Source organism: Idiotropiscis lumnitzeri, chromosome 12, assembly GCF_059441095.1.
Source record: "Idiotropiscis lumnitzeri isolate Australia: NSW breed Sydney's pygmy pipehorse chromosome 12, RoL_Ilum_1.0, whole genome shotgun sequence".
NCBI lineage: Eukaryota > Metazoa > Chordata > Actinopteri > Syngnathiformes > Syngnathidae > Idiotropiscis > Idiotropiscis lumnitzeri.
Window position 1 is genome coordinate 8,650,885 of NC_142402.1, and position 15,181 is coordinate 8,666,065.

The following is a 15,181-nucleotide window of genomic DNA, read 5'->3' on the forward strand; positions in this document are numbered from 1 at the left end:
CTTCAACAACCAGTAAAGGCTGAGCATCGAGCCTCCATCGAGCTTAGTGGTTATGTGCAGAATGACTGATGCCGATCCAAAGTGCCTTTGAATGCCGTGTTTTATTCACCTTTTTCTAAGGTGCTGTTTAAATTTAAGTGTCAGGAAATGGTGTGACAAAGTTGGAAACTATGTGAAAGGGAATGGCAGAATGCCGATAGAGTGCTGTGAAGCACATTCATTCATTTTCTATATCGCTTGCGCTGTGCAGCAACCGATCCAAGCTCACTGTGGGCAAACTACATCCTGGATTTGACATATATCATTTGTACAAAGTTGGACTTTCAGGTGAAATTTAAAGATGAGTATATAATCCACTATAACTCTTAAAGGTGAACTCAATTTGACCTTCTCTAAATGTTGGGAAAGCAAACAAAACTTCGAAACCTTTCAATAGTTGTGCACAACTTGCAAACTTTCCATGAATCAACGAATAAAATGTCCAAGGACATCCATCGATGCCTTTCTGTGACTCTTCCAGTCTGTCCGTATCTCTGTTGCAATTAGCTTTATGACACATTAACCCAATTCCCTCTGAGAACATCCTGTTTGAACCTTGCAATTACAAAGTGTTTTTGATCAATAGGTAGCTGTCGTTTTCAGAGCTGCCAACCTACACAACTTCACTTCTATAATGATTTGTCAGGATTTCCATATTTTCAAACATTACTCAAGAACATGACCACGTGATGGTAATTGGAGCACATTGTGTAATAAGATCAAATAATTATCCAGACTGTTCAATTGCACAAGGCAATCATAAATGAAAGAGCAAATGCATTGGTCGCATTCATGTATCAAAAAATGAATTTTGCCTTTCAACTCCTTTGTAGAGGACAGGGAGTTTTTGTTCAAAAGTGTTCAAAAGTTAAAAGCTGTAGCTCTAAAGAATATAATGCTTTTCAGTTTGATCCTGAAATTTCGCCGACATCCCTTTTTTTATTTCACTAAGTAGAAACGGAACACTCGCTGCCGGCACACTCGACAGGAAAATTACGCACCACTGTACATAGTGACTGTGACATCCACACTCAAAACTTGCATCTCGCAACATGCTGTGCGCAAAGCTTCTGTTCTTTTTTTTTTTTGTCATTGACATTACAATGACAGCTGACATTGCACCAAATGCTGGCGTCGTCATGCATAATTTTCAGATTCTGATAAGCTGTACCGCTCTGTAAAAGCACAAACATTTGTAGTAATATCTAACCTATGTTGAGTGCGTATTGGCGGCTTATTGACAGATTTTGGATTATGACTCTGATTTTAAGGGGTTGTTATTAGCATTATTTAAAAAAATAACAGTCGACATGCACTTGAGTGTCACTCATACGGATTGTGCCGACATGTCCTACCGCACCTCCATATCGTCTTCATCTTGAGCTACATCGTCATACGCCGGGGGACGAGGTAAAGGCCGAGCATCCCAGTCTACAACTGGTGTGGGGTGAAGAGGGCGGGGTAACGACTTGGAGGGACTCTGAGGGGGTGTCCGGTCCAAGAGATTCTCTGCTTCCAAAGCCAGCTTCGCGAGACTGAGGATTGGAATTTCAACCACAGGTGAGGGGGATTGTGTGGGTGAGGCAAACTCTTCCTCAAAGTCAATGAGGGACACTTCTCTCCAGGGGTAATGGCTTGACTCTGAGGTTTTGTCAGTCCCCAGTTTGGAAGAAGAGACCCAGGCCGTCGGTCTAAGTTTGAGGCCTTTGACAGAGCTTGTTTTCCAAAGCGGCAGTTTCTTCAATCCAGCGGATGTCAAGTCCTCATCCTGATACACTGCATCGTAACAAGGCTCTAAGGAGAAACGTGCAAAACATAATTCACTACTTTTGTGAGAGGGGAGGATGAATTCAAACCGTCAAAATGTATAACGCACAGCAAGGGCACCTGATAGCATGGTTCAGTGTGGGAGAAATAGTTATGGAATGGAAAATAAAAGTCAAGTTAGAGTCACAGCACAACAAGCAAAAAAGAGAAAAAAATACATGAGTGGTACCTTTGAAGAGTGGAGCTAGAAGGGAACAGAGAGGGCAGGAGCAATGGGTGAGGAGCTGCTGAGAGAAACTAAACTTACTCTTGATTAACACTGTTGGTTGAGGAGGGCGAGGAGGAGGCTCTTCTGGAAACAAAATGTAGCCACCGTCGTGCAAAGAACGGGAAGGGAAAAAGGACCACAAGTAGGTCAGAAAAGACACCATTCAAGCAAGTCAAGAAAAAATAAAAAGATTTTTCTGTGGGCATTTCAAAGTCAAGAAAAAAGGACATTCATGAGTCAAATGAAAAGCAACAATTTGACAGGACACCTGGACATGAATATCAATAAGAGGACCTTATACTTGAAAATACAGTACAGCAGGAAAATTAATTATGTTCTGTAGTAAATAAATGATAAAACAAAATTTACTTTGCAAGAACATAAATTACCTAACGGAGGGCTGAGCATGACCTAAAGCTTAAGTAATAGATGTACCAGTATCATGTATTAGGCCTTTAGCAGGTCATATTGTTAAAACAAAATAAAATATCCGTCCAACCGTTTTTTTTTTGTTTTGTTTTTTTAAATACCGCTCATTCTAATTAGGGTTCCATTCAAACCTTTAGAGAATTTAGAATCTTAACCTGCCACGCAAGCTTTAGAAAAAAGGGAGGGAAATTATCCTCAAAAGGTGATGGTCACGTTACGTAATCATATACTCACTTTTAGCTCGCCCTGGTAGTTGAGTGGGCCGAGCTCCACTGAGGTCCAAACCAAGAACATCAGGAGGATCCATAGGATTCCCAAGATACAAACTAGTAGAGACAGGAGGGGCATACTTGGAGGATTAATTGAGCAAGGCCGTTAAAAAGAAATGTAATGAACTACTGCCATCTACTGGCCATAGTGTCACACTGTAAATCTATTCGTCAATATCCTGCTCTATACCGTCTGAAATAAGAGCATCGCTTACGTATTGAACATCAAACATCTTCACGTGACCTAATTCAAGTGACTTGTTAACTGATTTGTAATAAAGCAATCAAGGGGCCTTACTCATCAATCCTGTCAGGGAAGCCCCAGCAACGATGAGGGTTGGCATCTCCATGGCCTGTGTGGATGAAGCTGTTCTTAAGTGGTCGGCTGATGTCATGAGCTGACAAACCCGCCACTGATGTCACCACATGCCTGGGAAACGATCCCACTTTCCGGGTACGTTTATTTTGACCTTGCCACCAATAGTTCTCGGCTCTGAAATATGAAAAAATGAATCAGTGTGAAGCTAAAAGAACCATCACCAATATTTTATTTCTAATTCAGAGTAGAGTGTTCCTGTGAGATGCTAGAAGACGTTACCAGTAATGATAAAGATAAATAAATTCAAGTGCACAAATCACATTCACAGATCTCCACTATCAGCACCTAAAACACCCAAATGATTCTCACCTGCCCTCAATGATTGTGATGACATCATCAGTCTGGATCAGGAGCTTATCTTGGTCATCAAAGTCCTGCAGCGCACACATGTCCGTTGGCATGGTCTGAAACACACACATATGGACTTTAGAAGCACATTGGGGCATCACCTAATGAGCGAATCACAGTGTAAAATCACTTTGTTTTATTGCACATATGAACATTACAACATAAATACAAAAATTGGCAGAAAGAAAGAAAACACAAATAATCAGTTCATGTCACGGATCAACTCGGTTTACATGTACTCCTTCCTACTCCCTTTGAACAACACTTATTGAGTCGTCCCCTTAACAAACATATCAAATGATTACACTGGTTAATTGTGTAGTTACAAAGCATTATGCCATTGTAGAATATAACTTCCGTACAAGGTTCACATGATAACTAAATGTTATTCATATTTATACTTGATATATATAATTTTGTAAAACCTACATTTGAACACCACAGATTCCATAGATGGAACACCTTTACCAGAGACATTTGCTTTGTGTTAGTTTGTATCTTTAATTTTTTTTAAAGCCACTTGTGCCTCTTACGTTATAACAGCAACCCTCTTTCATTTTGAGCGGTTTCGGATTACTGTGGCAGAGTTGGTTATTGTATGCTTTGTACAGTATTTGAGCTGTTTTAGATCCAACTAAGTCGTGAAATTTAAGAGTGTGTAATTTGATGAATAAAGGATTGGTTGGTTCTAGATCACTTGGATGGTGGATAATTTGTATAGCTCTTTTTTGAAGACAATAGAGAGGCTGTGTATTTGTTTTATATGTATTTCCCCATATCGCCAAGCAATAGGTCAGGTATGGCAGTAATGAACAATATGTGTATAATGATTCCTTTGTCTAAAGTTTTATTTGGGTGGGTTTTATTTATTTGTTATTGGTCATTTATTGCTTCATTTGTATGTATGAATTTTAGCGACTAAAGAGACGTGGATTTGTTGCAAATGGGCTTTTCCACTGGCTACATTTTGGTGAGAGTCAAAACACTGAATAATTATATGTAAATATAATACATAACATCTTATAACAAAAAAAAATCCAACCATTAAAATGGGGTTAATGTAGTGGGAGAAAAAAATTAGGCCAATCCAGAAAGCAAAATGTGAATGAAATCTAATTCCTATTAAGTAATTAATCCAGATTCAGAACTATAACAAATCTATAATTTCTCTTTTTTGTATGCGTGTGTGTTTTTAAATTATGTGAGCATTGTACAAACTTGAGCGCTTCCATTTTTAGTTGGATGCTTTCTTGGAGCCATTCACTACTTTCTTTCCTGTGATAATGTTGGCAGAGGTCTGCACTCAGAATGCGCTTTCTGCAAATGTCCGCTAGGTGTCGATAAAGGTAAATTTACGCAATGAGAGTCATCCAGATTGACATTCACGTAGCTTTTCTCTAATATTGCTGAAGGTATAGATCTCCCAAGAATATAAATAATGTGGGTGCTTTACCTCAAGTAGGAACTCCCGCAAAGCTCCAAAAGTTGGTCTGTCATCGGATTTTTGTGCCCAGCACTGCAACATGACATTGTAAATATCTTGTGGACAGTCATCTGGCTTTGGGAGGCGTTCACTTTCTTTATCAATTTTGTGCAGGATCTGGAGGATAAAAAAAATAACTTTCTTGATTAAATTTGCAAATGTCTTGCAGTATTTAGGTACTGGTTATTTTGATCCACAATTTCATTCATATTATGAAAGAATATCATTTCTCCAACACTTATCCGCTAATCATATTTACAACTTAACTGAAATGCTCCAAAATAGGTGTATCTACCTGGCTGCCATTGAGTCCTAACCAAGGCTCTTGACCGTGTGTGAACATCTCCCATAGGGTCACGCCAAACATCCACGTGTCAGTAGCATGAGAGAAGGTTCTGGTCTTCAGGCTCTCGGGGGCGCACCTAAAGTTCAGAAAAAAATATTTATTTCCAGTGGAATGCAAACAGACTGGTAAATACAAATTAAGAAAAAAAAATAAACTAAATGAAGTTTTTACTTTCTCACATCAGTTGACTCACCACGCAAAGGGAACCTTCCGGTGTTCCTGCATGACGTAATGCTCATGATTGTTCGGTAGCGCCCTCATCAGGCCAAAATCGCCAATCTTCACTCTGTGGGCTGATGCCAGAAGGATGTTCCTGAAGAAAGTAACACATTTAACCTTAAGAACTTTGTGACTTAAATAACAACAAATGTGCAGTATGAAGTCATACAATACTGTGACCATTTCTTGAGTCATTGGCATATTCTAAAAGTTGCATCCATTCATCAATTTTCCAATCCGCTTATCCTCACAAGGCATTATTTGACAATATTTCAGTAGGTACTAGCACTGTTCTTTTTTTCAATAACATTACTGTGGTGTAGGTTATAATGTATTGCACATGTACAATAAACTTAATAAATATGCAAAAAAATGTCATCTGTATGTGTAAATTAACCGAGTACCTATTAAGGATGTATACGTGACAACATTTGGCAGCCAGGAAATGACTAATTTAGCCCTTGGGGCAAGTTACTCGGTAATAGTTTACAAATGTCAGGGTGGAGAAGCAAAGTCTACATCCATAAAATAACGTCAGATGCCATAAAAATATTTTAAAGGGAACCGACTAGCAATAAAGTACACAGTAGATGGAACACCACCCCAAAAAAGATTATGAGCCGCACACCCCGCCTGTCTAAGGCTCCATACTGAATCTTGCAAGTTTCTACCGTACCTGGCCGCCAGATCTCTGTGTATGAACCGCCTCTGCTCCAGATAGGCCATGCCACAGGCCACCTGCACAGCATAGTGACACAGAGTGTGGATCAACACGGGGCCCTGTGGATGGACGCACCGCAAGCGATCCAGCAGAGAACCGAGAGGCGCAAGCTCGGTCACCTAGAGCACAGAGGGAACGAGAAAGAGAGAATGAGAAAGAGATGAATGAGAAGGAAAGTCAGTTTAAAACTAAAGCACATTGGGATATTAGAGGAAGAGCATGAGAGCTTATGTTGACAAAGTAATGTGACAAAAACAGGAAGGCTAAAAGTACTGACATAGCTCACCAACTATTTGGCACTTGAAGGTAGCGCTGAGCTGAAAAGGCAGAAATGCCAGCGGCTATTTTCGCCACGAGTACACTTGCTCTCCTCCCTTCCTGTTTCTCCCTGCTTTCCTCCAACCTTTCATCATCTCTCACACAAAGGCCATCAGATGCCAAAGCAGATTCTGATGGACTTGAAGGTCATGTGAGTCTGCCATGTATGCACACAGGTAAATGTGTCGCTTTACGTTTGCATCGTCCTCCCTCTGTAGCAGTGTTGTTTTGGGCAGGCATTTTAGATTGAGGCTTAGCCTTTGTCTTTTGGATTAAAAAGATTATTAATTTTCATTATATTTAGTCATTTCTATTTGTGATAGATTTGGTCGACGAAAACTCAAAAAGGTTTCAGTCTGGTTTTAGTAAATTTAGTCGACGAAAATTCTAAAAGGTTTTAGTTCAAAATAGGCGTACAAGGTTTCCACCCAATAGCAAAGACTTTCTGACCGCCTATTAAAGATTATTCATTACAATGGAATCAACGCTCCTTGCACCAAATAAGCCAGGAACCAAAACATTTTATTTAGCAACTGGCTTAATTTCACTCAAAGCAACATAAATAAAGAAAATAAAAACGTTTTACAACATAGACTTGTAGTAGACTCTTTCTATAGTACAGTCGTACAAATATAAACTCTATCAAACATATGTCTTCTTTACTTGTAACAGCTTGTTGTTATCAGAACCAAGAAGCCTACCGAGTGTCACTTTCGTCATGGTCCGTCAAAGGAAAACGTGCCAGTGTCTGTGAGTCGAGACAAATGACTGCAGAAGCGTTCAGTTTTGATGTGCCGGTGTGAGTGCGATGTGTGCGACGCGTGCGCCCTGTCCCGGTGGTGGGGGTGCCCAAATGAGGATAGGTCTTAGAAGCATTGCAAATTTTGAAAGACAGATTACATGTAAAATAGGAAGGGATGTCATCAATTTTGAACGTCTGACGGATCACGTGCTCACAATTCCGTTCTGTCTCGCCTCGTCACCGAAAATTCACGTGTCATGTCATGTTTTCCGAAGAGCCAAGTTTAGCTCGTCTCGTCATCGTCATGGGAAAAAAGGGGCGTTAACAAAACATTTCGTCATCGCCAACATTGACGAAAACAACACTGCTCTGTAGGTGCCGTTCTGTGTTTGCACTACCATCTTCATTGGGTGTGTTAGCACCACACCGTAGAGGCGAATGAGGTTCTGGTGATCCAGCGAGTGCATGGCGTTGACCTCACAGGTGAAATCCTCCAGAGCTTCGGGCTGGCTGAGCACATCTGTCTTCAAACACTTCACAGCAACGTTAATCTGCAAAGCAAAACATTAATAGCATCACCCAGCTAACATTTTGTTGCATACGCACCGTCATGCAGCAACTAGAAGCGACCTCACCATCTTTCCTGCAGGAGTCAGCCACTCTCCTCTCTTCACGACGCCAAAAGATCCATCCCCTAGCTTTTCAAAGAGAGTCAGATCCTTCTCTGGGATAAGGCAGGTCAGCGCCTGCTGTTGGCCATCAAGCGGAACATCTCCAGTGAGATGTGTGGTCAGGACTCCCTCCACCAGGCCCAAGGGAGGTGTGGGAGACATCTTGCGGAAGGAGGAGGTGGGCTGGCCCTGCTGGGGAAAGTCGCCTCCATCCGGACGCTTCCCACTGAACACCTACAGAGGAATTAAGGGAGAAAACAACAAAGTAAATCTGGAAATCTAAAGAGTATAAAGAAAAGAGCAAAAGGAAACTGAGCAGTGTCTACTATGATTTAATGCAAGTGCGGGCAAACTGCGGCCCAGGGGCCACATGCGGCCCGTTAAACGTTTTAATCCGGCCGCCGAATTTGAAAAAAATTTAAATGAATAAACCTTGTTAATGTTTTATTTTCTAAATACTGTGGTTTTTCAAAGACATAGATATTGTTGTAATGCTTTCGTCCGCCAATCAAAAAGTGTGCCCACCCCTGATTTAATAATTGATAATAATAAGCAATTGTTCACTTTTTTTTTTATCAGCGCCGCAATTGCGTCAGTGAACAAAATTGTGAAATTGAACAATTCCAATAAACTTCTGTACGGATAACTCTAAAAAATATTCAACTATAATGAGCAAAACATCAAGCCGGAAACTACAATTTTTTAGATCAGACAGACCTTGCCAAAATATTTAGGAAAATAACGATAAATTTTATAGAGGCCATATCTACTCGCTTAGAAATTAAACAATGATTCCACAGGAATGTTCGATCAGATGGTAAAAACCCAAAAGACACTAAGTTGATCTTGTTCCAATTGTTGGCAGCACTCATTCACCTCAAATCAGTAACTTTTTATAGGGGGGGATATTTTAGAGAAAAACTATCATAAACACTATCATTTTGTGAGAAAAGAAAGGAAAAAAAATATATATATAAATGATGACAATCAAAATCTGGTATAGCTTTGTTTTTTGTGCTTTGTTCGAATTATTATTATTATTTTTATAAATAAAACTTGCCAAGATTATAATTTAAACCAGACAGTTACAGCAGTTGCACATACCTGTCGACAAGGACAGAGTTACAGTAAATCATTTGATTGCTGTGATTGCAAGAAAATATTAACTTTAGGGTACAATCCTTTTTTTTTTTAATCATTTTATAATTCTGTTGGTGGACTACAAATAAAGAAAAAATAGGTACCTGATTTTCACTGGTTAGTTTCCATCAAATATACCTCTCATTAATTTGGTCCGTTTCAACTTATTTCAGTGACCATTATATTTATTTATTTATTTTTCCTTGAACAGTAGTGTACCAACAATTTTGTATGAGTGTTTTTTGAGCGAGCAGCTATGCAAATGCAGCAGCTTGCGCACAGACATGCAGCGATCATGAAGGACTCAACAGGAAATTACTTAGCTGCAACGAAGTGCTCATCGGGCCAAGCAATATGAGATTAAGTAAGGTGAATGTGAGCATGAGTAGGGTTTTTAGTTCCCCTCGTGTACAACGTGCCTGCTCAGCAGAGACTCTTTGTTTAGAGGCTCAAAGAAAGGAACTCGTGAAAGCTGCCATTCATAATTTTTTATTTTTTTTTAAATACAGTAAATCCCATAGTTAGCCCACGTCAGATGCAGTACAAACTGATATTTCTCTCAAGCATGCACGTTCGGCGGAATGACATGCACAAAAAACTCTGTACACAGCAATTAGACGATTAGAAAGATGAGTCAATGAATCCTTGGTGCCCAACATGTTTGACTGACCAAATATAAACAGTCACAGGCGGTGTATGGTGTCACTTTCATGCCGTACCAGACATGACATAATGCCGTTCCCTTTTTAAAACCACCACCGTGACACTGTGTAATTTCTAATAGGAGGCTCAACATTCAAAATATTCTGACGATGACTGGAAATAAGCCAATGAAGAAAAAAGGAAGCTGTTAGTAATAATCTGTTTTGTTTCAAACACTGTAAAGCCACGTGAACAACCACGTCCACATGAACATGATGCAAACTAATTGTGACTCTCTACTGCTCAACAGTAACCCGCTGACGATTCGCAAATTACTATTCACAAGTTGCTGAGTCATGAATTTTTCTGGAGAAATAGATGGAAAACTCACCTACTTGCAATTAAATGATTTTGCAAGGGTAACATTATAAATGAAGTTAGAGATTACATTAAAGCAGACGTGGGCATACTACGGCCCGGGGCCCACATGCGGCCCGTTAAACGTTTTAATTCGGCCCGCCAAACTAGAAAAAAATTAAATGAATAAACTTAGTCAATGTTTTATTTTCTAAATACCATGGTTTTTCAAAGACATATATATATTGTTGGAACACTTTTGTTCACTTTCATTTAGAATTAAATGGGGTTTTTTTTCAACGATGAGGTGAGGTTACCAAAACACTTCATCCATCTGCTTCTGGTCCGGCCCCTCTGTCAAATTTTAGAACCCATTGTGGCCCGCCAATCAAAAACTTTGCCCACCCCTGCATTAAAGTGTTTTGGTCTCATTGGAGCAGGATTTGAAGTACAGTATTAACAACATCAATTACAAACAGTACACTTTAGACATTTAGTATTTTGAGCAGGACACTACACAAACTTTTCAATCGGCAGCACTCGTGGTAACAACGTTCTCAGTCGGTTGCACAGAATGATTTGGCCGCACTTTGATTGATTTTTTTTTTAGATACAGCAAAACCAAGCATGCTGATGAATAGTTGCCTTAATTGACATCGATTGACAGTCATTCGAGTTATTACATTTGCTAAATATTTTACCGTGAAATGGAAGTTTCTTTGCAATCAGTAATTTGAAATACTTTTCATTTCCTTAATGGTAACATAAATGACTAACGTGAAATTTGTCAGTATGCATTAATCAATTAATATTGGTTATTTATTCATTTGCTAAAATGTATCCAGCAGTACATGTGTGTGCAAGCGTTTGTGATTTGTGTTCACCTTGCTCATCCAGGACTTGCGCTTGCACATTGCTTTCCTCCTCTTTACAACCTCCCACAGTCGTCTCTGCCCTATTTAAATTGAGAGAATCATCAGAGAATTAGTAAAAGTATTGGGAGCATACTTTTTACTATTACTAAATACTGCTCTACAGTTAGATCAGAACAATAAAAACGTTACATAAAAATGTGGTAAGAATAGCACTGCACATAACTTGAACAACCTTTAAATAGTTCTCAAGTAACATACATCCAGAAATGCAAAACTTCTGTAGAAATGCACAAAGGAGAATGGCTAGTTTCTCACCAGGTCGACCCATGCCAATCTTTTCCAGGTCATCATTCTTGACATAGTCAAAATGGGAGAGCCGTGTGACGTTTAGGTCATCTCTGATTCGCAGGAAGTACTGCTGCAATTGTACTTCTATCAGCAGCTCCAGCAGCCATTCAGTGCCTTCCTCACACTGCATATTATTGCCCAGTTTCTGCAAACAGAACACAGGAAGCTGCTCATTATATGGTGTTTTGTTTTTTGCTTTTCTACTTTGTTAGCAGGACATTGTTTCAATCAAACGTGCAAACAATGCAACCAACAGTCAAACACATAAGTGTGTTTGAGTAGTGTCTGTAAGAAGAATGACATCCGAATATAGGTTGAACAAATATCAGCCAAAGAGGAGAGTGGCTCCATATGTTCACTCTTGCAGTAAACAAATACATGATGATGAGAATATACAAGATGATTATTGAACGTTCCGACAACATGCTACATTCTGCCAAGCTACAACATTTTAGTCATGGCTGTGCATTGTCTAGCCATGAAGGTGAATCCCGACATGTGTCCTGGGAAATCTAAAGTGCTCCTTTCATGCTGATGAAGTGTACCTGCTCCATGTTTGCTCGACTTTAAGAGACCCAAATAATCTGCAACTTTTGATACACTGCTGTCGGGAAAATGAAACTTCAAATTTGCTTCATGAACGAGTTGTATTTTTTGAGTCCTCTAGATGGCACTGTTGTGTTAAATAAAAGGGTTTTAAGAACTTGCAAGGTGGTGTGCTTTCAGCCCAATGTTGAACAGAGAGTACCATCTAGAGGAGTTAAAAACCACAACTGTTCCATGAGGCAAATTTGAAGCTTCATTTTCCCATCAATGTTATACAGGTAAGCAGTTGATTATGTCCAACTCTCCAAACTCCAAGTTTGTAAGATACGATGAATACTGCACTGCATCGTATGCGGAGCTGCTTCTAATTGCCCCTCTCAGAGCACCCACAATACTGCAAACTAATACCTCACAATAAACGTAAAACTAGTTGTTGAACTGGTTGGTGTTCATAGCAGAGGTCTCCAACCACCAAAATTTCGGCTCCACTGGTCAAAAGTATATAGTCGGCAGAATGGGGCAGGTGCCCCTAATAATTTGACAACTGAGTGAATGATGATGTAGTTGTTTGTGAGAAAACGATCCGCCGCTACAGTAACAGTCATTATACACTCCAGGGGAGTGAAACGCTAATGATTGAAAACAAGACATGAGGGTATAATCTGAAGAAAATGACTGGTGGGACATAAGAGTGGAGTCTTCAAGGGTCATTCGACAATGTAGCAATTAAGAGTATAAGAATGAGAAACTTTCTAAGCGGTGTTACGAAGGTCACGCGACAGTCTCAGTGGGGTCATGGCTTCCCCTCTGTCATTTAACCATTATTAATGGGCATGGTGAAAGGTCAACTTCCTTCCAGGATAGCTGTTCATCATACACAATTTTCCAGGCAGAGTGTCAGATTGAAATAGTTGACAGTCTGACATTAAGACTTTAAAGTCTAGGGTTTCCCTGGAAGGACTTTGAATATTAAACTGTACTGTAACATGTAGCAAATGTTTATAATATGTTTGTTGGTTTGTTTCTTAAATAGAAACACAAGATGAATAAGAAGTCTGCCACAATAACAGAACTTGTAGTGGTTCATTTGTAATGGTGGCCTCATTGTGGTCGGCAATAAAGAAAAAAAAAAAACATCACTGGCCCAAAGTTGACTCGGTTGAGCTCCACTGCCATCGGCAAGATTGATAAACATTTGCAGGAATGCATAATGGGTGAAGTTTCCTCAGAATTTCCCTATTCCAAGTTTAATGATTGTCAGTTCAATATGCTTAAACATCTGTTGATAGAAAAGGCCGTAAAGGGAATAGTTCCCGTGTCACTAATAAAAATATCCAAACACATTTTATATACAGTTACGATGGTGTTATGCAGAAATACATGCGAGGTTAAAAAACAAACAACCCTAATAATGAACGGGTATCCGAGGGAATACTACAGGCCCACAAGTTATATGCACAAATCACAGCAGAACACTGGATATGTATTCTTCCCAGAGATGTTTCCAATCCATTCCAATTTTTAAGAATCACCAATCCTCATCAATTATAATAGTTGAAAAAAAATGGCAGTGTCTTTTTTTTGTATGCTGGGTTCATAGCTGTAATGCCAGACTAAGTTTCATGCTAAATTGTGTCTGCACAGTTGGCAGAAATTAATGTAAAACTGTTTAAATTATCTTGACCTGATTATGATTTAGAAAACATTCATTTTGGAATGAATTTGTATATTTGTTTTTTTTCTGGACTCAAACAACACTGAGGGTCTGTACTGATGCTGCAGTATGAGTTATTGCCCTTCACCTCCACAAGGCAAGCCTGATCGTCCTACGCAGGCAACACATACGTGTTAGTTTACCACGCAGGGAAGATGAGGCAACTCAGTTTCCTGTCTGGCCTCTTTGCACAGCAGTGTCAAATCTGAGCTATAGACCATAGACTCTGGACTAAAATAACTGTTGTGGTAGACATAACATATTGGTGAGAAGACTAGGGCTGCAACTTAAGTTTATTTTGACAACTGATTCATCTGTCAATTAATCGATGAATTGGACGGGGGGGCATGTTTTTATCATTTTATTACCAAAAAAGGACGTTATATCAAATTGACAGAGGAGAAAATGCACTGACAATTATGATTCAGCTTCTGGTTTGGACTGTAATGAGTCAGAAAATAAAAAAAACAAAAACAAACAAAAATCAAAACAAAAACATTTGGCAACGTAAAAGCATATGTTTGCAAAAAATGTATTTGAAAAAAAGGAACACATACAAAGCAAATCAGTCTACTTTCACAGGGACTACAGAGATAGGAGGATTTTCCATCCATCCATTATCTGGACCGCTTCTCCTCACGAGGTTCGCGGGGGGGCGCTGGAGCCTATCCCAGCTATCTACGGGCAGTAGGCGGGGGACACCCTGAACTGGTTGTGAGGCCATCGTGCTAACCAGGAGAAAAAGTTCCGGTACAACATCATCATATTAAAACCTCATCCTAACTGTGAAGTACGACGGAGAGACAGTGACAATTTTGTGATTGAGAAAATGGATTTTATGAAGTTTATGAAATACATGCAAGAGAGTGCCAATTGTATTTGCATGCCAAATGAAAAATCAACAGATGCAACAGCACAACAGCCCAAAGGACATTCGTAAAATCAACAACCGTCGTGCAGTATTCATCAGCAACAATAGAAAACATTTAGTTGAGGTTGTTGCTGCCAAGATGTCTCATGTGCATCTTTACCAGTACAATTTCACTATATGTCTAGATCAATAAATAGGGAAGATTTACGATTGATTAATCAATTTTGTTCAAGGAATTCGCATATTTTATAGTTCTATTTTGATCATAATAATAATGTCAAATAAGAGGTTTACATGGAAGGACGGTGACTCAGCTTCCCACTGTAGATGCCATGTAGAATAGCAAATCAAAGTGCCTCTGCTCTTTACAGACAAGTAGCGCATGCCAGTGTGTCTTGATTGCCTCAAAAATATGGTCAAACTATAATCAACTCAAACAAATCCTAATGACCAATTATTAAACTGATTATTATGCAGATCACAACCTACCATAAACCATAAATAAATCAAGCTCCGTTTTAGACAACATAAACATGGATGCATCCATCCATCAATCTGTTATCTATGCTGTGAATCTGATTCAAGGTAGCAGGGAGCTGATCGCCAGAAGTTGATCTACACCCTGGACTGGTCGCCAGAGGTCGCAGGTCACATGTACAGGTAGAGATGGACAACAATTCACTCCCACC

The 15,181-nt window shown here is 39.5% G+C and overlaps 1 protein-coding gene across 5 annotated transcripts in view; it reads right to left on the reverse strand.

The window, feature by feature from the left end:
* The window catches only part of tnk2b (tyrosine kinase, non-receptor, 2b), a 44,788-nt gene that overhangs the window by 9,089 nt on the left and 20,518 nt on the right, over positions 1-15,181 (reverse strand). For 2 of the 5 annotated variants that reach the window (XM_088311569.1, XM_088311570.1), the window contains 13 exons: positions 11,329-11,506; positions 11,023-11,093; positions 7,964-8,233; positions 7,727-7,879; positions 6,224-6,387; positions 5,522-5,641; positions 5,278-5,404; positions 4,953-5,099; positions 3,461-3,600; positions 3,071-3,265; positions 2,738-2,829; positions 2,114-2,158; positions 1,400-1,833 (listed from right to left, as the gene is read on the reverse strand). In XM_088311569.1, the coding sequence (XP_088167695.1) occupies positions 1,400-1,833; positions 2,114-2,158; positions 2,738-2,829; positions 3,071-3,265; positions 3,461-3,600; positions 4,953-5,099; positions 5,278-5,404; positions 5,522-5,641; positions 6,224-6,387; positions 7,727-7,879; positions 7,964-8,233; positions 11,023-11,093; positions 11,329-11,491 (2,121 nt within the window). In that variant the 5' untranslated portion in view covers positions 11,492-11,506. Of the gene's footprint in view, positions 1-1,399; positions 1,834-2,113; positions 2,159-2,737; positions 2,830-3,070; positions 3,266-3,460; positions 3,601-4,952; positions 5,100-5,277; positions 5,405-5,521; positions 5,642-6,223; positions 6,388-7,726; positions 7,880-7,963; positions 8,234-11,022; positions 11,094-11,328; positions 11,507-15,181 lie in introns of those variants that run through there. The other 3 variants (XM_088311567.1, XM_088311568.1, XM_088311572.1) reach the window with 3 other exon arrangements.